Genomic DNA, 24373 nt, shown 5'->3' with positions numbered 1-24373 from the left:
ATTTGGGTCATGGTTGTTCCAAAGGTGCTTTTTCAGGAAGCAACTGGACTTCCTTGTTTTTCTTTGAAGACATTTCTCTTCTCATCCAAGAAGCTTCTTCAGCTCTGACTGGATGGTGGGGAATGGGAGGATATATATTCCTTGTAGATAGCTGGTCATTTGCATTCTTTTAGAGAGTCATTGAAGCCATTTGGAGGTTTACCTGTGTCCTCAAAGTCACCTGAGTAGTACAAATGTGCGTAGAGCGTTCTAGGCTGCAGGATGTTTTCTGCCCTGTGACCCTTCACTGTTGAAGACAAGCACGGGCTGTTGGGGATGACTCTGTTTTATCTGCATCTCATATTGAAGCACAAAAGGTTCCTGTAGTCTGCAATGTTTTCTGGAAATCTGGTTTTTAAGAAATGTTCCGTGATTTCTGTGCTGAATTATCGTAACAAGAACAGCAAAGCTAAACAAGTAAACATATTTTGATTTCAAAATATGCTTCAATACTCATGGGAATTCGATTCGCTCAGTTTCCCCAACCATGGCCATTCAAAGTCTCTACTGAAATTTAACAGGCAGAAGTCAACACAGCCTTCCCTATGGACCCTCCTCTCTACATTCACCCGATATTTAAATACTGAGTCCTCAAACTCTTATAAGGAGTAAGTCACCTGCACCAAGAAGAACAGTCCTGCCTAATGTGACATAACAGTGCCATGGTAAGTCTTCTTTCCAAGTCTTCTCTTTGGGTAATGGCACATGGCTGCAAGGATAGCAGGATACTTTATAAAATTAAGTAACTGGGGGGGGGGGAATGGTCAGAAGGAAGCTCCTTCTCACATAATATTAGTACTCCACATAAAATAACACAGCTTGGTGGAAAGTAAGCATATGCAATGTTATGTTTATACAGGACATTCATGAGAATTTCTCTGCCCTTTCCTTTTTTTTTCTTTCTCTCTCTCTAGTATGGGTTTATTAACTCCTGCCTGAAGTCCCTCCTGGTAGAGAAATTTGGTGAAGAAACATGGGAAAAGCTCAAGTAAATATTTATACCCCCACAGCCTTATCACTAGAAAAGCAAGAACATGGAACCAAGGAGATACAGTACCTGTATTCCAGAGAATGGGTTGGGTGCATTCAGGACAAGAGTCTGTGCTTCGGGTTAAGAGCAGGGTACAATCCACATTCATTTCTGCCACAACCCATTTATTATGTATTGCTACAAGTCTCTTTGATGTTAATGTATAAACTGACTTTGTAATTGCCCCACTAGATTCCAAAATGTAGCAGGCCATAACATTGCTTTTGGCTAAGGCGTTTAACTTTTAAAAAAAATGGCATTCAGACATCTCTACCCAGTTAATTGAGTAAACTATTTGGAGTCAATGGAATCTTGCACTCTAAATATCTGTAAAATGTTTTGCTTTAGCCCAGGGGTAGTCAACCTTGGCTCTTTTATGACTCGTGGACTTCAACTCCCAGAATTCCTGAGCCAGCTCAGGAATTCTGGGAGTTGAAGTCCACGAGTCATAAAAGAGCCAAGGTTGACTACCCCTGCTTTAGCCAAATGGCACAAACCAGGTGGCAAATTGTGTTCCTTATTCATTTTATATTCGATCTTCTCTTTGGTATTTTCACAGAGCCCAGGTTGGAATTGAAGACACCTTTATGACATATACGGTGTATGATGATTCTTTGACTGTGAAGTTGGTCCAAGAAGCCTGCAACATGCTAAGTACTGAAATAATTACAAGTTTTAATTTACTGTTTGCCAAGAAATAGTGTTATTCCCGCTTATGGATGTGATAGGAAGAATTCTGAAGCTATCATCATTTTAAGGCTGTATAATGTTAAGCGATCCCAGATAAATTTATACATCTACTTGCACATCTTCCTACAATTATCTCTTAAAACTTAATAATGATTGGATTAGAATTAAAGTATTTTATACTGCTTTATTTTGTATTTTAACACATTTGTAATCATTTGTCTAACAGCTCTAGCAACCTAGAAAATTAGTTTTGTGTCTTTTAGATTTCACGTAATGCCTTATTTTATTTCTACAGTTTAATTCATTTTATTCTAATTACCTTATATAATTGCATATAGTTCTGGTCATTGACTATAACAAAGATATTTATTTCCTTTCTTACAGGTTTTAGTAATTATTTTCATTTTTTAAAAAATCCTTTTTCATTTTATATTTTAACTACATTTTAAAATATTTTCTCTTCTGTTTAATTTGATTCATTTTGAGCTGAATTGTTTCCTACAGTATATTTCTGTTCCGTCATGGCATCATTTTAAATCTCAAGAATCCTGCAGTTCAGTCCTTTGTTTCCACAAAATTAATTGTCTGAGTTCAATACTATTAAACAAATTAATTTAAAGGAGTTTAAATGATTGCAGTCTGTGCTGCTCTCATATTACACTAAATTGTAATGTGTAATTCTTCCTTTTCATATTAGTAACATATAAGAAAAGGACTAGCAGATAAACTATGATTTGTTTTCAAGTACTATCTTGCAATTTGAAACTATGGGTTGCACTTGGTTTACTAATTGTAATATTTGGTTGTTATGTCGATTAACACATGAAAAGTTCCTGGATTATTTATTTTTGTTTTGTGCCCAGCTGTGCCATCACAATTGTCTTAATAGAGCTGCCTACCAGGTTATGTAAAGTTTCAATGCCACTATTAAATTCAAAGATGATTTTATCAAATTGAATCTCTGAAATCATTCCAAGAATCAGTGGACATTGTGCACGTATGCACATATATTTTGCTGAACAGATAGACTTTTTACATTATGTGACTTCTCTCCTTGAATCAAGTTAATAGTTGCTGGAGACTTTAACTCAGTTTGGATCCATTATCAGACTAGATGCTAGCTCAGGAATTCTGGGAGTTGAAGTCCATAAGTCATAAAAGAGCCAAGGTTGCCTACCCCTGGATTAGAATAAGGCTTCAAAAAAGAAAAGAAGTCCTTAGTCAACTCTTAAGAGCCCTTGAATCAAATTGTAAATGTGAATCACTTCTTAGGCTAGTCAGGCACTTGTGTCGCAGATTATATTAATGAATGGAGGAACTGAATGAAGTCTTGAAGTTGTGGTACTACCAAGGATGGTATCATGGAAAGAGAAAGCAAAGCAGCTTCGTGAGAAAAGGAACATACTTTCTGCTGTGCCATTATATATATGCCATTATTCTAGAATCTGCTTTTTTTCCCATGCAGAAATGCCAGAGGAGGCAGTGCTGAAGCTTTTTGGGCAATATTTTTTTAATTTCTGCAAAACATCAGGATATGATAAAATGTTACGGACACTAGGAGGAAATTTGATGGAGTTTATTGAGAATCTGGATTCCTTACACAGCTACCTTGCTTTGTCCTATCAGGTACCTGTTTTTTGTATTTTGGTGTGACAGAATAGACAGTTTCAAACTATTGTAGAACAAGAACAGAAAAACAGTTTTGTGATACCAAACAAGTGAGTAGCAGCTTCCCCATTAAACCAAAACTCAGTTAAAAGTTCAAAGGTGATAGGTTGGTCCTGCTATAATAAACTCACTGAAAAGATACACATGTCTATTTTCCAAAATTTTGTAACCTATCCTCTTTCTTATTGCAATAAGCTTACTCTGCCTTCATAGAGCTACCTGTAGGACATGAAATATAATGCCTAGACTAAAACACTCAGAATTCCCAGTGGGCCGTGCATGTTTTCTAGGAATTTGGGGAATTATAATCAGAGGAAGGCTGAGTTACTGTTTTCATTATAATTGTATGTGTCTTGCATTAATACTGAAATGAAGCAATTGTAGCCAAGGGAATTACATGAAAAATGTTTCTTTCTGCCACTGAATTATTTTAAAATAGAAATTAATTACCTTTCAATTCATGTCATAGTCATTCTCAACTGTGACAAATAATTTTTACAGGCACTACTATGCCTCAGCAGTGGGCGTATTTAAGAAAAAGTATGAGAAAATGAACAGAAGGAGAGAGCTTTTTGTGTATAACTCATTGTGAAAAGAAAATTGGAATAAAATGGCATATAACACGAACAGGTCCAAACAGTTATGAATCAGAGTTTGATTCTGTTACTGAAATATGAGACATTCTCCAATGTTTCCAGTACTATGAACAAATCTCAGATACAAATTGTCAAGTTGTTATTCACCAACAGAAAATCATTCCCCATGCCTTTGTCATTCTGCAATTTGCATCCCTTCCTTTGCTATTCCTCTACGTTGGCCTTTGGATTATATATACTGAATGGAAAGAAAATTGTGCAGCAAAGATAAAATTGAATTTTTAATGCGGGTGGGTATTAGAATAGGCTCTAAGGAGTTTTGGAAGAAAATGAAACAGATTTTTGTCCTTTCCTAGAAAATGAATGCACCATCATTTCGAGTGGAAAGGAAAGATGGGATAATGCTCCTCCACTATTACTCAGACAGGAAAGGCTTGTGTCACATTGTCCCAGGTACCAAGGCACCATTTTCACAATGGAATGTATATTATACAACTCTCAAACTGAGTGGGAACCTTTCCATAAGTATACTGAGCACTGGAATTGACTACTTGGGCCAGGGTGGGTGGGTTGGATGGGATTTCTTTACTTAGCTCAATAACCTCCGTGACCTTGACATAGTTGTTCCACCCCTCCCCTTTATTCCAAGTCTTATGCCTTTGCATAAAGGGCCCCCTATTTGTGCCATCAATTTTTTAAATGTTTTAGAATATAATTTGGTGTAAATGTGATCATTCATAATTATTCATTCTAATAGATACTTTTTAGAGGATGATACATTTGTCTGTCTTAGGGCACACAGTTAAAATGAAGTAACAAAGGCGAAGTATCTGCCCAACTGTTGCCTAGAAGAGAGAAAGGAGCACTTTAGAAAGCTTGAGATGACCTTGACTTGCAGAGAAGAAAGCTGCTGAGATATTTAAGAAGGGAGAGGTCTTGGAATGTGTTGGATCACAAAGGCCATCATCAAAGACCAGAACAGATTGGAATGGAAGTTACGTAGATTATATAACACATCTGGATGACACCAAATTGGAGAAAGATAAACAATAGTCTGCGCCAGAAATCTCCAAATCTTTGGACCAATGAACACATTTGGAAGAAGTAGGGAGAATTTCAGCCAGCTTCAGCTTCAGTTTCACTTATCTTATCTTTTCTTTTTATTAAACAGGAATACGTGCTTCCCGACAAAGCACTTGAGTCAAGTCATCTACTATTTTTATTTTCCAATAAGGTCTTTGGATAAGGCTAAGGGTTGTGTTCTACTTTATAGTTTGCCAGCTTCTCATTTGCAATGATACTAATTGGAGGGAGGGAAGTCAGATGGAGAGTGGGATGTTCAGATATTTACAAAGCAAAGCTGAAATCAGATTAAGTCACCTGCAACCAATTGTTTGATCAGCAACCTTGGTACTAGGTCTAAGAAAAAAGCTCTAGAACAGGGGTGTCAAACTGCCGGCCCACGGGCCGGATGCGTCACACGGAAACTATGCCCACCCCATTGCCGGCAATGGCAAAACAGTCCCGATACATTGCATGACGTCATGTGATGTCGTGAGTTTGACATGTCTGCCCTAGAATGATTAGTTTGTTTGTGTGTGTGTGTGTTATAATTAAAACTATTATATGCTGGGTTTCCAATTAGTTAAATTCTATCTCATCCTGCTAGAAATCCTCCCTGAATCCTAAGAAAGATTCCTATTTCTTTCTTGTGTTTTTGGACTTCACTGCAAAGCTTGTTAAGAGGTTTGAATAATTTTCTTGAGCAATGAAAAAGAACTTTGGAAGAACAGTGATGGGGGAGAAAATTGCTCTAAACCTGAAAAGCTTTTAAAAGCTATGTGGCTGCTACTGAGAGAAAGGGATAAGAAACTTTCATGAAGTTTCTTAAGAGCTGAGCCACTTTGGAAGGGTTTCACATATTGCCCTAAAATAGGTTGTTAATTTTTTTTCTTACATAGGAATTATTGAAGCAGTAGCCAGAGATTTCTTTGATTGTGAAGTGTCCCTGGAGATCCTTGAACAAAATGTAGAAGAGGAGCGCACTGGGAAGAAGGAGCACGTGGTGTTTTTTATTTTACAGACAAATGGGACAGTGAAGCCCAACGTCGAGGAACAAGCAATTTCTGTATGTGAAGATGGGTCTCAGAAAGACAAAGAGGTGATGATATTTCATTCTATAGAAAGAACAGAGGAGCTGATACAGAGCAGAGGAAATAGGGACATTTCTAAATTATGGGCTGTGTTCACAAATCATAGGAAAACTCTTTTGGAGATGATTTAATATATCATTTTCCTTTCAGCAACGGGATGCGGTTTTTCAAAAAGGAACGGAAAAAACTGCTGAGCGGGAGGTTTTCTGTGAGGTTTTGAGACTTGCGGTTAATTCTAAGGCAGGTAAGTTAGTAAATAAGTGATGGATGAAATCTGGATCTCAAGAATACAAGCAAGAGTCTTGAGTTTGCTGAATATGTGCAGTATTACAGAAAAAGATCAGATGAGAGGATGTGGCTGATTCACAAGACAAGAGTTGCATAGTTTTCGATAGAATACATCCTCAGTTTTACGGTACCATTTATAATCGCTCTATGTAGCAACAAATTACGGCTGGGATGGTCCAGGAGAAGGGCCTTCTCTGCCCTGGCTCCTGCCCTTTGGAACATCTTGGCTTCCACCCATCTGACCTTCTGTAAGGGCCTGGAGACCTGGCTCTGCCAGATGGTTTGGGTCCCCAATGGGGGAGCATCACAGTGGAGGTGAGTGATGAATTAAGGGGTAATCCCTGCTCCCCCTGCTTCCTGAGCATCCGGATCCCTCTTTCTCTGTCTTGTGACAATGATTTTATCTTGATTGGGAGTTTTATTTTTATTCTTTAAAAGATATTTATGTGTTAAGTGTTGAGTCCTCAGCTTAATGGCGAATAAGCACAGAACATCTCGTAGTGTCAAGAAGCCTTTATTGTTGTTTCTTCAGCTCCATTACAGTTCTGAGGCATGCAGGCCTTTCTGCTTCTCTTAAGAAGGCTTCCCCTGGCCAAATGGCAACATTTGGCGCGCAAAGCCGGCGCCAGCCAGTCTGGTCCCAGGCAGCTTGCAACTGCCCGGGACCATTGCAACGTCCTGAGCCTGCCTTTGCAGGCTCAGGACACAACACCCCTTCCCCCCCCCCGGCTAAGACTAATAAACTATATGAATAGTTACACGCGACCTCGACACGAGTGTGGTGTGCCAACCCATGCTCCAAATGGTACCGGGCTATTATTCTGGGGATTAATACCCAATGCCCGTATTTCCATTGTTCCCAACAACAGACACCCTCTCACTGTTTCTGCTTTTCCAGCAGAGTTACAAAGTCTTCAAGGTACTTAGGAGATCTCTTGACTCTCTGTGATCTCCTTAGACCCTGATAATCCCCAATTTTTCATTTTGCCTAGAGGATGACATGAAGTTGCCCCCTCTTTCAGACCCTGGTGGTCCCCATGGACTGTGCCCTGTTGCCTGGTCTGCTTGCTTGCCCACCGGGCTCGTCAGACCAGGACTTTGTTCTCCCAATAACCTGGTTGACCTGCCTAGTTGCAGGCTCTCTGGCCCTTCTATAAAACTGCAACTGTTAGGCAACTCTGTAGGGCAGCGGTTCTCAACGTTTGTGTGACGGCGACCCCCGTCACACAAACGTTCTGCGCATGCGCAGCGTGCATGCGCGGCGGTGCCCCCTGAGGGGAGAAAATGGCGGATCGCCTTCTTTGGCGACCCCCGGAAAATGGTCGATCGACCCCAAATGGGGTCGTGACCCATAGGTTGAGAACCGCTGCTGTAGGGCCTCCCAGGCCCACATTGGACCTATCAAGGGGCTGCATTCCTTTGCTTCCCAGTCCCGTAACGGGACTGTCTGGGGTTTCAGTATTTCCCCAAAACTCAGTTGCCCCCCCCCATCTGTGCCAGAGGTGTCAGAATTGGGATTTGCCTCCCCGACCACCTCCCTGTGTGAATGCCTCCTTCTGGAAACAGCAGCAGTATTGGGCCAACTAGACTGTTTATGTGCCAGCTCTCTTGCAATGTTTGAGTTATTAGGATGCTCCGGGTTATTCTCCCTGACTGGAGTACTAAATGGTATTTGTGAATGATTAGTATGCCCCCTGGGTGACTCCCTGGCTGGAGTAGGCACTGGTGCCTGTGTGCTTCCTAGTTCCCATGGATTCCTGTTCGGAACACTTGCGGAATCTTGGAATAGGCCATCTGTGGCCTCTCTGTTTGGGTCCGGCTGCTGCCAACACCCATCCCTTTGCCCATAGTGGTCCCCCTCCCCCCCCTGGAAAAGACCCAGGAGTTTCTGAGGGTAAGTCCAGTCTTGTACGCAGCTGGTCGATATGCCGCTGAAGGATACGACCGTCATCCAACGAGACCTCGTATGACAAAGGACCAGTAACCTTGCATACTACAGCAGGAGCCCACAAGTGACCTGGCCCGTAATTACGGGTCCATACCGGGGCACCCACTTGCAGATATCTCGGTGCCCTGGGTTGTGTAGCCTTAGGAGGCAGTCTGTCCGGGTGCAACCGGTCAAGTTTAGTAATCAGTTTGCACCCCCAGCGAAGTTCAGCTGGGCTTTTCCCAGTAGAAGTAGAAGGTGTGGTGCGGTGCAAGAAGAAAGTCTGCCAACCTGTGGTGTCAGTCCCCATAGGTCAGTTTCTTTAAAGCATCCTTGGTGATGCGGACCATCCGTTCAGCCATACCGTTGGTGGAAGGGTGGAAAGGTGCAGAGGTGGCATGACGAATCATGTTGGCCTGTAAGAAAGCTTGGAATTCGGAAGAGGTGAATTGAGGGCCATTGTCAGACACCAAAACATCCGGAAGCCCATGTGCAGCAAAAATCCCCCTCACTACTTGAATGGTCTTGGCAGCGGTGGTTGAAGAGACAGGTACAACCTCAAGCCACTTTGAATAGCTATCAACAATAACCAAGAAGAATTGACCCTGAAAGGACCCAGCGTAATCAATGTGCACCCTGGACCAAGGTGACTGTGTGTCCTCCCATCTATGTACAGGAGCCTGGGGCATTTCTGGGAGTGAGTGCTGACAAAGGTGGCATGCATGCACCTTAGCCTCAATTTCCTTGTCTAACCCACAAATGGCTGCGCGCAAGCGCCTTCATTCTTACAATGCCAGGATGGCCCTCATGAAGGGAACCTAAGACCCTAGATCTCATTGAGGTAGGAATAACAACTCTGCTGCCCCACAGCAGACAACCCTGGAAAGTGGATAACTCATGTTTCTTAAGCCAGAAACTCTGAAACTCAGTACCTGGACAACTCTCTGGCCATCCAGACAAAACCCAGGATAATACGCGAGAGAGTGTGAGATCTGTGGCTGACTCAGCAGCCACATCCCTGGCATTTAAAGGTGACTCAGGCAGCACCTGAATGGAAAGGATGTTGATGGCAGGGGCCGGATCAGCCTCTACTACTTGTAAGGGTAATCTACTGAGGCCATCAGCATGGCCCATTTCTTTGCCAGGTTTGTGAACTAAAGAAAAATCATAGGCTGACAGAAAGATGGACCATCTCAGCATCCTGGGGGAGATGATATGGGGGGTTTGTTTGTTTGTTTGTAGTAAACAACCCCAATAAAGGCTTATGGTCAGTGTAGACTGTGAAATGTCTGCCATATAAAAAATCATGGAATTTTTTAATTCCAGCAACAACAGCTAAGGCCTCCCTGTCTATCTGGGTGTAGTTTCGCTCAGCAGAAGACAAGGTTCTGGAGTAATAGGCAACAGGAACCTGAGTTCCATCAGGTCTTAGATGGCTAAGTACTGCTCCCACCCCATAAGGGGAGGCATCACAAGCAATGCACACAGGAAGAGTTTCATTAAAATGTGCAAGCACATTATTGGATGTAAGTAATGCCTTAACCTCATTGAAGCTTGCTTCATATGCTTGTGACCACTGCCACACTGCCTGTTTGTCCAGAAGCCTATGAAGTGGTTCAGCTACATTAGCTTTGTTAGGAATGAAAGCATTATAGAAATTCAAGAGGCCCAGAAAAGCTTGTAGTTCAGCTTTGGACTTAGGCCTAGGAGCTTGCATGATGGCTTTTAATTTGGAGTCAGCAGGATGAATCCCATTGGCATCAATTTTGAATCCCAGAAAATCTGTAGAAGGCACCCCAATTTTACATTTGTCCTTTTTGAGTTTGAGGCCCATTTTCTGGAACTGCAGCAAGACAGCCCTCAATCTCTCAGCTAAATTTTGAGTGGAATCTCCAGCAATTAAAACATCATCAAAATAGGGGCAAACCCCTGGTATACCTCTCAAGGTATTTTCCATTATGCTTTGGAAAATTCCAGAAGCCACGTTTACTCCAAATTGTAGTCTTTTGACTCTGAATGCCCCCCTGTGTGTTACAATGGTTTGTGCTACAGCAGCAGCTTCATCAACAGGTAACTGTTGATAAGCCTGTGCTAAATCTAGCTTTGCAAAAACACGCCCCCCCCCCTTGAGGGAGGCCAGAATATGGCTGACTACAGGTACAGGATACGCATGTTGTTGCAATGCCTTGTTTAGAGTGCATTTGTAATCTGCACAGATGTAAATGTCCCCATTAGCCTTAAGAGGCATGACTATGGGGGTTTCCCAAGGACTGGAGTCAACAGGTTCTAAGACTCCTTGCTGAATCAATTTGTCCAATTCAGCATCAATTTTTCCTTTTAAAGCAAAAGGTACTCTCCTTGCTTTTACTCTTATAGGAGTGACAGTGGGGTCCAACTTTAAGGAAACTGGGGGCCCTCTGTATGTTCCCAGCTGCGGGCTGAAGACATCTGCAAATTCTTTGCAGACTTCTCGTAGACCTACTGTTTGCAAACTGTTAAGTCCTGTAACTTGTATTCCCAAGGCCTCAAACCAATCGGGTCCTATGAGACTCGTGCACTCACCGCCAACTATCAATACATCTAATGGACCTTCAAAATCCTTATATTGTACATTAAGGGTGGCCTCCCCCTTAACACACACCTTGGAGTTTTGAAAGTCTGTTAGAACTATATTGGATGGCTTAAGCTTGGCCTGGAATCCACTGCTAGAGCAAATCTTCCTGAATGTGTGAATGGAAATAATTGAAAGTGCAGACCCAGTGTCTAGTTCCATGACCAATGGAACTCCTTGCAACTTCACCTTAAGTGACAGTTTCTTTTTTAGTGGCTTGTGTATGCCTGTCCTATAAATGCTTCTTCGTGATGCACAGAAACCCACCCTGTTTTGGCTGGGGACCCTGGTACCTTTCAGGCGCAATTCTTCTCGGGGTTGTACCTTCTGATGGCCCAGACACACAGCTGCTATGTGGCCTTGCTTTCCACATGCTCTACAGATTGCAGAACGGAACCTGCAGTCGGTCCTCCTATGGCGACCTCCACACCCGAAGCACTTGGGTACAGCTGAAGACTTTTCTTTGCCTTCCTTCTGCTTCCTTTCTTTGGCTGGGTAGAGATGATCCACCTCATCTTCAGGATCCTCTTCCGAGCTCTCCTGGACTCTCTCATGGTGCACGGAAAAAGCTTATGGAGTGCTTCAGATAGGCCTCATATTTTTGATTGCCCCACCTGCTGCCTCTTCTGCAGTAACCTCTCTCAGGGCATCTTGGAATGATATATCTTCCTTTGCAAAAAGTCTCTGCTGCAAGTCTCTGTTCCTAAGCCCACATACAAATCTGTCTCTCAGCCTTTCTTCTAAGTCTTTAAACTCACAAGGCTTAGCTGCTCTTCTCAAAGCTGCAATGTATTCTTTAGCTGTTTCACCAGCCCATTGATCCCTCTGTTCAAAAGTATGTCTCCATGCAATAACAGACAACTTGGGCTGAAAATGTTCTTTTAGTAATTTTTTTAAATCTGTGTAGGTGACAGATTCAAGAGGCGCAGGGGCTGCTAAGTTTTCAGCAATTTCAAATGCATCTTGACCACAAACACACAGCAAGGTAGCGGCCTTTAAGCCATCTTCTCTAACTTGGTTTACTCTAAAGTAGTTTTCTACTCTGGCCACATAAGACTCCCATCTTTCTGGGTGCGTGACATCAAATTCAGAGAGCCTTCCTATCTTCGCCATTTTTCTCTTTTGTAAGGAAAGGGTCTATCAGCCAGCTTACCTCCAATGCTGCTGTATTGGCAGGCAGGTGCTGAATTTAACGCCGTCTTCCTAGATGCTCTCAGGACTCCTGGGTAAGCTTACAATTCTTCTTAATTGATTGTAAGACATCCCACCTTCGTTGCCAGTGTTAAGTCCTCAGCTTCATGACGAATAAGCACAGAACATCTCGTAGCGTCAAGAAGCCTTTATTGTTGTTTCTTCAGCTCTGTTACAGTTCTGAGGCACGCAGGCCTCTCTGCTTCTCTTAAGAAGGCTTCCCCGGGCCAAATGGCAATATTTGGTGCGCTCTGCACTTCGCGCATGTGCGCAAAGCCGGCGCCAGCCAGTCTGGTGCCGGGCAGCTTGCAACTGCCCGGGACCATTGCAACGTCCCAAGCCTGCCTTTGCAGGCTCAGGACACAACATTAAGATTTTAAGGTTTTAATGCTGGTAGCCACCCAGACTTGACCACTGACTACGAGATGGGTGGCAAATAAATTCAATAAATCAGTAAATAAATGTCTCCATAGAATTGACAATAGTAAAAGATGATATTTTTATGTCATAGAAAGGGCTAGCCTATCTAGCACACTTATCAAGTCTGTCATGTGATTTTAAATACTTGGGAATCTGAATACTCAGGAATATCATGTTTCTTTAAAAAAAAAAAAAACACTCTGTTATTCCATTTTTAAAGCTGCCAAAATCATGCAGTTCATTTCTGCAGAAAACTCAACCGATTCAAGGTCAAGCTCCAATTTATGTAGGCTAGCTTTGTCTTCTTCCATGTAACCAAAATAACAACGATCCAAGTAAAGCAGCCGTCCCCAACCTTTTGGCTTGGTAGCCGGGGGGGGGGGGAGAGGGGATGGTTTTGTGCGAGTGACAGGCGTGGGCACCTGCTGCTTTCACAAATGGAGCTTCATGTACAAGTGCGAGCACCCGCCGCTTCTGCAAGTGAAGCTGCATACACAAGCACACTCGCCCACCATTCACACAGCCTGGTTCTGAACAGGCTGAGGCCTGGTAGTCAGCCGCAGCCCGGGAGTTGGGGATCCCTGAACTAAAGGGAGGCTACCTTTGCTCTCAATAGAATCATAGGAACTACGGATGCCAGTCCATGTCAAGTGAAATTTATCATATTTAGAGTGATAATTAAGGAAATTCTGTTTGAATGATTGGGAAAAATATTAATTCAGGGAATTAACTTTACATGCGAAAGGGACAGCCACTGGTGCTCCATTTTGTTAAAACAGAGATCTTGCACCACACTGACCTCAGTGCAGTTCTTTGACAAAATGATAGCATTATTTCAATTGATCACTGAAGAGAAAGATAAGCGAACATAAAGTGGAAAATAATCCAGAAATTGTCCGCAAGACCTTCCCAAACGGATGTCTTCTGTTAGTCGTGCTGGCTGGGAGGGGGATCAGGTGGGAGAAGGAAGCAAACTCCAGAAAAAAATCTGTTTCTTTTCTACAGGAAACCTTCTACATACCTTTGAGCCATTGTTCCCTGAGAGGCTTTGGCTTGACGAGAGAACCTTCTGCCACGCATTTCCTTTCCACCTCGTGTTTGATGAAACAGTAAGGAAACTTTGGGATGGATTCTTTGGACTTAACCATTCAGCTAGAGCAGTGATGGTGACCTTTTAGAGACCAAGTGCCCCAAAACCGGCCCTCTCCGCCACCCCTCCCCACCCTTGCTCCGCCCCCTGCCCCTACCCACTCTGCCCCAGCTCCGCCCCCACCCACAGGGCCATCCACTGCCTCTATGGTCTGCCGCAGATCACCCAGGTGGCCCAGCAGTGCTATGGCAGCTACGCCTTCCACCTGCGCCCCACAGTATTAACTGCGCGCAATACAGAGCAGGGGTGGTGTCATGTCCCTGCTGCCTGGCTGCCATGTCCTTGGATGTACTGATCCGCGCAGGCCATGATTGAGGGTGACTCTCCGGGGGGGCTGCTGGTGAGGAGGAGGCCGTGGGGGGAGGCGGGCTGGGGTGATGGTGTGCGTGCCCACAGAGAGGGCTCTGAATGCCGCCTCTGGCACCCGTGCCATAGATTTGCCACCATTGAGCTAGAGGGTGGGCTGGTGTGGGCATGCTTAGTCGTTTCTATTAGACCAACACTTGCTGCAACAGTACATAAATTATTAAAATTAGTAAAAATATGTAAAGTCAAGGCAGGATAGTCATGCAGGTGAGGATTAGGTTTGGAAAAAATGGCTATCATAGCTTGCAAGGTGTGAGACAGTGATATGGAGTTGTTACTAGAGGAACTGGTTGGGAGCAAGGTTTTTTTTAAAAAATATATACATAAAATAGATATTGTAAGAATGAAAGGCTTAATGCATTAATTTATTTACCATTTCCTTTCATCAAAAAAGTGAGAACTCATATAGTTATTTTCACTGGTACGCTAATCATATATCAGCATTATAGAAGATGCCTACAACCATTAAAAAGGAGGCTGGGATTGTATGCAAGTGGGAAGTTACTGACTGTTGTGTGGGCCCTTACAGAATCCAGTCTTAAACCCAGTTTTACAGTGATATGAAAAACATGTTTCAAGTGGCTCCACTTTAATTTTCCGGTAATGTTTTGTTACCCATTGTTTCTGAAGAAGGTTTAAAAAGTCTTTTTTAGTTGTTGAAATTACCTTTTGGTTCTGTCCTTAGCTGAAAATCAAACAGGCCGGTGTAAATATTCAGAAATTTGTACCTGGATTGCAAATAAATGGAACCAGATTAGATGAGTATTTTTCTATTATTCATCCACAAGTCACCTTCACTATTTCCTGCATGAAAAAGTTTATCAACAGCCAGTTTGTTCTCAAGATAAGGAGAGAAATTATGTCCAAGTCAGTGAAGAAACGGCCTGCGCTGAAGCTCAGAGGTACACATTTTCTGTAAACTTTTGAAATTTAAGAAAAATAGAAGAAGGAATAAAATTAGCATACAGTAATCATTTTCTGGTAGAGTCAGGTAGCCAGTAGTAAATTAAATTAACTGCTCAGTGATGGCAAAGGCCTACCTATCTGTCATGATATTTCCTTTGGGGACAAGCAACATTATGCTGAGTGCAGAAAAGAAATAAGGAGTGAAAGCCATTGGATTAGAAAAGGAAAGGAAACATGGCTGAAAGTAATTTATACTAGTCACATTCATTGTAACCTCAATATCTTTCTATATTTACGAAGCAAGCTGCCTTCCACCATGTCCATAACTAACACAGTCTTTTGTTCTTGAGACAATTTGTTTTTGAGGATCCCACCCTATCATGATCTTTCTAGGATTTTCCTTTACTCTTCATCCATTCACCCTTTCCTCATAGATTTATTTTACAGTTTGATTCATTGTTTTATGTGACCAACCCACCTTAATGTACTTCTTTCATACTGATCATTCACTTCTGTACCCACTCCTCATTCATTTAGCATTTCTTATTCTCGATCTCATGTGTACATTTTTTTTACCTATAAAGTTCTTAATCCCTGTTGTAGAACTTGCAAAAAAAAAAAAATCAGCTGAGTTTCTTTCATTTTCCATCTAAATTGAGAGGGAATAATGCTGTCCTAATTCAGATGTTTACCACCAAATTCTGATAGCACAATTTTAGAGGAATTTTGGAGATACCAAAGGGGGAAAGACTTGAAGATTACAATAATTTGTAAGAAGTTGCCAATCTTGATGTTATTGCACTGTGTGAACTTGATCGATCTGTTGCCTTTAACTCTTTCAAGACCTTACACAGGAATGAAAGATCCTAGATCCTAAATTCTAAACCCAAAATAAAAGAGGGTATTGAAGCATTTGCAAAACCTGTGAAATCTAGACATTAGGCCCACAGAATTTACAATCTTCACATTCAGTTTACTGACACTTATTTAGATAAGATACAGATAATTCATAGGTTAAGCCTAATGGAAAGCATTGTATAATGTGTTTATTTGGAAAAGGACAAATGATCTGGATGGACTGCATTCACAGCATGATTTACTTGTGCTCACCAAAGCTCCGCAGTTTAGATGAGTTAGAAGAACAAGAAATGCACCTTTCTGACATTGCCCAGCATGACCCAACAAGAGACCTCATCCTCTTCAACCAGCAGCGGCTGGCAGAGATAGAACTATCCAACCAACTAGAAAGAAAAAAGGAAGAGCTCAGGATTCTCTCTAAGAACCTAGAGATAGAAAAGAAGAAATCGGAAACTTTACTCTATGCCATGTTACCAAAACATGTGGCTAATCAGCTGAAGGAAGGCAAAAAAGTCAAAGCAGGTATGGCAATTTTATTGTCTTTGATTATCAAATAGAAAATGGCATGTCCTGGAAGGGTAAGGACTTCAACTGAATATCTGGAAATACTCCTTTCGAAGCTAAGATTTTGTGTGCTTGGACTTGGTTTGCATAGAGATGTGGTTTCCTGGGAACCAAGTGAAAACAGGACATATATTTAGCACACAGGTATTTTCCACAATCTTTACTTTACAGATAAGTACAAAACTAAACTATATGCAGTCTCCATAATTTTAACAACAATGATAATGGCCATTGGTTTGGCATACACCTTGTTGCTTCAAGAGGGTGGACATGCAAACATGACTTTTTTCAAGATCATCCATCTGTTGTCTAGGGATTTGCATGCTATTACTTACATTGTTGGACCAATTGTGTGTGTTTCTAAACTTTGTTGTAAACTAGATTTTAGAAAGTGTAAAGGAGAGGCTTTCAGACTCGTGTGTTCTGAAATGACACAAGAATTTGTTTCTTTGTCAATCAACTTATTTCAATAAAGCCTAGCATCTAAACCACTAGGGTCAATCCATCAATATGCACACCTTTATAATATATTAATGAGTGAGAGGTCACATACGCTGCGATTTGTTTTCCAGCTTTTAGTAGGATTCAGGCAAGTGGCGACAATAGTTAAAGATCATTTTCCATTAACCATTTTTTTGATTGAGTATTTTATTCTTGCCGTATTAAAAACCAAAAACAGAGAAACTGTTGCTTCTGAAAATTGACTATTCTTTTTTTGTTTATTCCCCAGGAGATTTTAGCTGCTGCACAATACTTTTCAGTGACGTAGTGACTTTCACAAACATCTGTTCTGTCTGTGAACCTATTCAGATCGTGAACATGCTTAATTTAATGTATTCCAAGTTTGATCGACTGACTAGCATCCATGGAGTTTATAAAGTAAATGTTGCTGATGTTTATAACATTTGCTGCTGTCTTTTGCAGCCCAAGGGCATATGATGAATGGATGAATAATTTTAGATTGGCAGCAAGAAGGGAGAATGAATCCTGAAAATCATGAGCTTCCTACACCAACTTCAAGACTAGACATTGCTTAGTATAATTTAGCAATTTTCTGGCTTGCAACCATTCCCTCCACTTTTCCCTTCCTGCAAAGAGATTGATCTGCTCTCACAGCCATCCCCAACATTTTGATTGGAACTCCCAGAATTTCCAGCAATTGGCCATACTAGCTGTTTAACAAGATATTTTTGGTTTGAATTGAATTACTTGATTTTAACAAATGTTGGCAACAGTTTTTTAATTTAAAAAAGCCGTGGTGGCTCAGTGCTTAGAATGGAGTATTGCAGGCAAACTCTGCCCACAGCCTGGAGTTCGATCCTGACCAGTTCAAATTTGACTCAGCCTTCCATCCTTCCAAGGTTGGATCCAGATTCTGGGGACAATATGCTGACTCTGTAAACTGATTAGATAATGCTATAAAGTCCTAGGGGCAGTTTATAAGTCTAAGTACTATTGCTACTGCTATTAATGTTATTGCAATCACATGTGAATGGAAAATATCGGATTGGAAAAGACATGGATAACTACTGTATATACAGTAATGTATTTTTATTGATTAGCCAGGGCAATCCAATGTCTCAACCATTGTTTGCTTAGTGGTAAATGAAATATACCTGTCTAGCTGCATCAGTCAGCGTTCTCATATTTTTAATGTACTTGAGTTTTTATAGTTAATTTCTCATCAACAATATATTGAGCATTAACTGTACAATCTCAGTAATCCACTTACTGAATATTATATTTCTCCATCAATTTTCCCCATGTTTTCTTTTCTTTCACTTGTTCATTTGTCCTTTTTTCTTTTAGAAATTATTAATAAAATATTTTTTTTAAAACAAGAAAGCATTGCAGTAAGTAAAATGAAGGATTCCCCAAGTAAAATGAAAGAAATAGAAGTAATCTGCCTAGATTATTCCCACAGTGACATAGGCAGCAAATACATTTATTAAATAAAATAAATGAATAAGGAGATATGATTGCTATGTTCATTTACAAAACTTTTGGAAATTTAGTTCCCATTAGCTCCAACTAGCAGTGGAATGTAAGAGTTGCAATCCAAATATCTGGCAGGCACCAGCATGCCAGCCTAGGCAAATGGTTGTGGGTATCCATGCGTACTTCACTATGCATCTTGCTTTATAGGTGGAAACCATTGGTGATGCCTACATGGTTGTAGGAGGAGTTCCAGTCCCAGTTGCCAGTCATGCGGAAAGGGTGGCTAATTTTGCCCTTGGCATGAGAATTGCTGCAAGAGAAGTTATGAACCCTATTACCACTAGACCTATACAGGTAATTCATAGTTTTAAGACTTAAACAAAAGAAAAAGATCAAGCCATCTCACTTGCAGCAGAGAGAAGAGACAGAATTAAAACAGAATGATTATAGCAGGCACCAATTGTTTTCTTCTTCCTTTCCTGAAATGTCTCCTTTTATATGGCTACTCTCTCTGCTAAATGTTGATGTATCATATAAGGCAGAGTTCTCCAATCTTTCTTGGTTGGTGGGCCGGAGGGAAAAGGAGGGAGAAGCATTTTATGTACCTGCACGCACAAATGTGACGCAAACGGGGCGGTGCTAGCACCCACATGACGCTCACTAGCACCACCCAATTTTTGCCACATGGGCTAGTGCCACCCCATTTTTGCTGTGTGGCGCCCCATTTTTGCTGTGCAGCACCCCGCTTTTGCCATGTGGTGCCCCATTTTTGCTACAGGGCGTACTGTTTTCACTGTGCAGCACCTTGTTTGCGTGGCAGCAGCCTGAGCACAATGGGGTGAGTGCGCACACTAGCCAGCCTGTCCTGTGGCCCAGTGGCCAGTAGGCCACAGCCTGGTAGTGGGCTGTGCCCATAAGTTGAGGCCCCCTGATATAAGGAACAAGTCTCTGGATTTGTTTGTTTTCATCCCTCAGTTCCCCTTCCCTCCTACAGGCATTTCTTAAATCAGGAGCCTGCTGAGTGGGGATTTTATTTTTAATTTTTCTAAACTTGAATAGAAACTACTCCCAATAAATAAATAAATAACTGCCAAGACAACTTCTGTTCAACCAATTAAAATCACTAAATATAAGCAAGGCAACCTTTTCATTTCTTCAAAATTATTTAAAATATTTATTTGAAATATCTCTGTGGTGTTTTTAACGATAAACCCCTTCTAAGGTGGTTGAGATACATAAAAAAGAAAGAAAACATTAATAAAACCCCAAATTATGAACCATATGTAACAAATCTTAAAATACAAAATCAATCCCGGTTTCAAATGAGGGCCCTGATGGGACAATTGCAAGGGAAAGATTATTTATATAAATGGATCTCTGGCATCTTCTTCATGAGAAATGGTAAGAAACACACACACACACACACACACACACACACACACACACACAAAGAGTTAAAAGAATAATTTAGATTTCTTCCAGAACTCACTAAAGGAATATATTTCCACAAGAACCTCTTCCACATTGTGTCTTGCATATTGTGTTTCTCTCAACAGATTAGAATTGGGATACACACCGGACCAGTGTTGGCTGGTGTAGTCGGGGAGAAAATGCCCAGATACTGTTTATTTGGTGATACTGTCAATACAGCTTCCAGGATGGAAAGCCATGGATTGCCAGACAAAATCCATATCGGCTCCACAACATTCAAGTAAGTAAGGGCTTGCAATGAAACACCAAATCCATCAGACGGGAACTTGACTGTGCCAGGATTAAATCTCATAATCTGCTCTGCATATTGTGCTAAGCCAAAATATGGTTTGTTTGCTTATAACTTTTTGCGGTGCTAGCCAGCTATGGCCAGTTAGCAATAAGTCATGAACTCTATATGTTGTTCTTGTTGTTTCTTGCACTGCACAGAGCACTTCCTCCTCAAGTGTTTGAGATAGCAGAAAGGGGAAACATAAAGGTGAAAGGCAAAGGGAAAATGTCAACCTATTTCCTGAAACAAAATCTCAATGCTACTGAGGATGAAATAATGGGACGGCTTGAAGAGACTTCTAGGAATGTTCCTAGCAATGGTATGTAATATAATGTGTGTGTATGTATGTGTGTGTGTGCTTGCATACATGTGTGCATGTGTGCGTGCCTGTGTGTGTGTATACAGATAGTCCTCCACTTACAACTTACAATTTACAATGGCACTGAATAAAGTGACTTATGGCCATTTTTCATACATGACACTATCCTCATGGTCCCGTGGATCTACATTTGGATGCTCGACAATTGACTCATATTTATGACGATTGCATTGTCCTCGCGTTATGTGATCACCTTTTACAACCTTCTGACAAGCAAAGTCAATGGAGAAGCCAGATTCACTTAACAGCCCTGTTACTAATTTAACAATTGCAGTGATTTACTTAGCAAACGTGGAGAGAAAAGTCGTAAAATCGAACAAAATTCACTCAACAAATTTCTCACTTAGCAACAGAAATTTTGGGCTCAACCGTGGTCATACGTTGAGGACTACCCATACATATATATCAGAAATGTCCATACTATGAGTGTCTTCCTCAACCTGTTGTAATGAGATTTTAAATTTCAACTGCCAGACTTCTTAGCCAGCTATGATCAATGGGAATACTGCAGTGGTAGTCCCACCATAGTTGGAGGATTTAGCAAAAAATTGTATATCCCCCAATGTCTTTCACTGTAATTCCGAGGCTCAACTACCACTGACATTCTGAAAAGTCAGTCCCGTCTCATAATTCTACAATTGCATGTCAGAAAATTAGAGGCCCATTTACAGTACACTGACAGGACTGTACTGTATGTACTAGTCTAGAAGTTTCCATCTCAACAATCAGATATGATTACAGTTTTGAAGAAAATCTGTCAAGTCTCTTATCTACCTTACCTGTTCTATTCCTTGCCCTGGTAACCATTCTTTTTGCTTCTGATACTATTCAGTGTCATTATAAATATATAGCAGAGAGAAATGAGCTGATCCATGGTGGCGCAGTGGTTAGAATGCAGTATTGCAGACTAATTCTGCCGACTGCCAGGTGTTTAATAATAATAAAAATAAAGTTGGAAGGGACCTTGGAGATCATCTAGTCCAACCCCCTGCTCAGCCAGGAAACCCTATACCATTTCGGACAAATGGCTGTCCAGTCTCTTCTTAAAAACTTCCAGTTTTGAAGCATTCACCGCTTCTGGAGGCAGGTTGTTCCATTGGTTAATTGTTCTAACTGTCAGGAAGTTTCTCCTTAGTTCTAAGTTGCTTCCCTCCTTGATCAGTTTCCATCCATTGCTTCTCGTCCTTCCTTCAGGCGCCTTGGAGAATAGCTTGACTCCCTCTTCTTTGTGGCAGCCCCGGAGATATTGGAACACTGCTATCATGTCCCCCCTTGTCCTTCTCTTCGTTAAACTAGACATACCCAATTCCAGCAACCGTTCCTTATATGTTTTAGCCTCCAGTCCCCTAATCATCTTTGTTGCTCTTCTCTGTACTCTTTCTAGAGTCTCTACATCTTTTTTACATAGTGGTGACCAAAACTGGATGCAGTATTCCAAGTGTGGCCTTACCAAGGCATTGTAAAATGGTATTAATACTTCACGTGATCTTGATTCTATCCCTCTGTTAATGCAGCCCAGCACTGTGTTGGCTTTTTTGGCAGCTGCAGCACACTGCTAGCTCAAGGTTGGCTTATAGTGGAATGTGATTGGCAAAAACTGACTTGCTGGAAGGCCTCCATTTATTATAGATACTATGTCTAATTATTACATATTTAAAAACTTTTTTTCTGAACCAACTAGATAAAGTAATCCCTCAGATTTGATGACAGAATTCCCAGTAGCATTCTTCAGTAGTATCTCATGAAAACATGTATAGTATGCTCACTATATGCAGATGGGGGAGGGGTTAGGCATTGGTTACATGGTGGTACACTTTGATCAGATTCCCTATGATTTTTACACTGTGCATCTGTCTTATTTACTCAGGAGCCATTTTAGGCCTGCTGCTGCTTATCATAGTTCCATAGTTTGGAGAAGGAATCACAAAGAACATGTGGTCTTTTCCAGCATTATACCTGTAGCAGCATTAATCTAGGAATGAGGAAATTTAGAACCTGGGGATTGATTGCATCTGAATGAACCTCCCCTCACTCAGTCTAACTCACCTCATTGGGGAACTGGCAAAATATTGGTGGAAAAGTAGAAACAAGCTGTCCAGCAGCACTTAAATCACGGTTATGAGCAAATTGAAAATTATTTCTAAGAATTTCTAAGTTACAAAGAACATCAATTTCATGGGACTCCCTACTTCTTACGATCCTATATTCTACAATCAATTATTAAGGAACAGAGAGAACTATTCTTTTCTCTTGGCATGAAGTATAACATGGATATAACCGTTGGGTTGTTTACATATTTGAGTTTTGTAAGTTGTTTTTTTTTTTGTTTAGATACACACACTTGCAGGTTTGAGAGGAAAGAACTGAACTTGGTCAAGCAGTTACATGAACTTTACTATTATTGTTTATGAAAATAGCAATTCTCACCTATGAAAACTGACAAGGAATTAGCAGGGGGCGATCCATAGAATGGCTGACAAACTGGTTCTGGCCACAGCTCAAACTTTAATGAGAATATTCCAAATTGTTTTTCTCACACCTTTGTTCTCCCTCTGCCCCCAGATAACCTATCAGAAGCTGAAAGTTGTCATGGAGAACAATCACAAGAGGAAAAAGAATCATTGCTTTCAAAACATCTTAGCAATAACCACACTCCTTCAGCACTTTGCATTCTCTTTTAGAAAAGTTCCGCCATTACACTATGGACTTTCTGCGAGTTCTTGTAATTTTCTCACTTTACTCACACTTAAAAAGTGATTTATATAATTGGTACTGGACCCCAGATAGATTAGCAAAAATGTATCAAGGGATTTTTAATAAATGCTGGAAATAAAGTCAAAATCCAGTTCATTTTATTGTACGTCTTGCAAATATGTGAACACACACTGGATATACTTGTAAAAGGGTAGACTTACTGCTTTTTCTTTTTTTTTTTTCAGCAGCCAGGGTAGATCCTAAATATTAAAACGGACGTCAGAATGAGATTAGGGATTAAATTTCATGCTTAAAAATGGTGATTTTTGTTGTTTTTAAAGATTGAGCCGTTTTGATGTCCAGGGAAGGAAATTCCTGATGTCGGAGTCAGGGATTTTTGTGCTCCGGAGGTGAAATTTTTTTTTGAGCCAAATTTGAAAACGGACATCAGAATTGGATTCGGGGTTAAATTTCATGCTTAAAAATGGTGCTTTTGTAGTTTTTAAGAATTGAGCTGTTTTGGTGTCCGGGGAAGGAAATTCCTGATGCCGGGTCAGAGATTTTTGTGCTTCAGAGGTGAAAAAAATTTTTTGACCCAAATGTAAAAACGGACATCATAATAGGATTCGGGGTTAAATTTCATGCTTAAAAATGGTGCTTTTTGCAGTTTTTAAAAATTGAGCTGTTTTGGTGTCCGGGGAAGGAAAATCCTGATTTTTGTGCTCCGGAAGTGAATTTTTTTTTGACCCAAATGGAAAAACGGACGTCATAATGGTATTCAGGGTTAAATTTCATGCTTAAAAAGGGTGTGTTTTGTAGACTTTAAAAATTGAGCCATTTTGGTGTCCGGGGAAGGAAATTCCTGATGCCGGGGTCAGGGAATTTTGTGCTCCGGAGATGAATTTTGTTTGACCTAAATGTGAAAACTGACATCAGAATGAGATTCGGGGTTAATTTTCATGCTTAAAAATGGTGCGTCTGGTAGTTTCTAAAAACTGAGCTGTTTTGGTGTCTGGGGAAGGAAATTCCTGATGCCGGGTCAGAGATTTTTGTGCTTCAGAGGTGAAAAATTTTGTAACCCAAATGTAAAAACGGACATCATAATGGGATTCAGGGTTAAATTTCATGCTTAAAAATGATGCT

General features: G+C 41.0%; 2 protein-coding genes across 2 annotated transcripts in view; one reads left to right on the top strand and one right to left on the bottom strand.

The window, feature by feature from the left end:
* The window catches only part of SERPINE3 (serpin family E member 3), a 41605-nt gene extending 27914 nt beyond the window's left edge, over positions 1 to 13691 (bottom strand). The window contains exon 1 of the mRNA XM_039321764.1: positions 13635 to 13691. The gene's annotated coding sequence lies outside the window, so the exon portion shown is untranslated. The remainder of the gene's footprint in view (positions 1 to 13634) is intronic.
* Positions 373 to 23217, top strand: LOC120298251 (guanylate cyclase soluble subunit beta-2-like). Its single transcript, XM_039321766.1, has 15 exons — positions 373 to 456; positions 954 to 1027; positions 1629 to 1723; positions 3225 to 3385; positions 4380 to 4476; positions 5985 to 6184; positions 6327 to 6420; positions 13619 to 13722; positions 14815 to 15031; positions 16095 to 16415; positions 17188 to 17336; positions 18603 to 18749; positions 19952 to 20106; positions 20316 to 20476; positions 23099 to 23217. The coding sequence occupies exons 1-15, from the start codon at positions 373 to 375 to the stop codon at positions 23215 to 23217; spliced, it is 2178 nt and encodes a 725-aa protein (XP_039177700.1).
* Positions 23218 to 24373: the final 1156 nt, after the last annotated feature.

The sequence above is a fragment of the Crotalus tigris genome, unplaced genomic scaffold (genome assembly GCF_016545835.1).
Source record: "Crotalus tigris isolate CLP2741 ecotype Arizona unplaced genomic scaffold, ASM1654583v1 scf7180000023827.205595, whole genome shotgun sequence".
Taxonomy (NCBI): domain Eukaryota; kingdom Metazoa; phylum Chordata; class Lepidosauria; order Squamata; family Viperidae; genus Crotalus; species Crotalus tigris.
Note: the sequence above shows the minus strand (reverse complement) of the source record. Positions and strands in the feature narration are given on the sequence as shown.

Bases quoted from the DNA above. Each gene is read 5' to 3' on its own strand.
- LOC120298251 (XM_039321766.1), top strand. From the start codon at position 373: ATGTTTTCTGGAAATCTGGTTTTTAAGAAATGTTCCGTGATTTCTGTG. The intron at 18,750-19,951 runs GTAATTCATAGT...TTCTCTCAACAG, and splicing joins TTACCACTAGACCTATACAG to ATTAGAATTGGGATACACAC. The intron at 20,477-23,098 runs GTATGTAATATA...CTCTGCCCCCAG, and splicing joins TAGGAATGTTCCTAGCAATG to ATAACCTATCAGAAGCTGAA.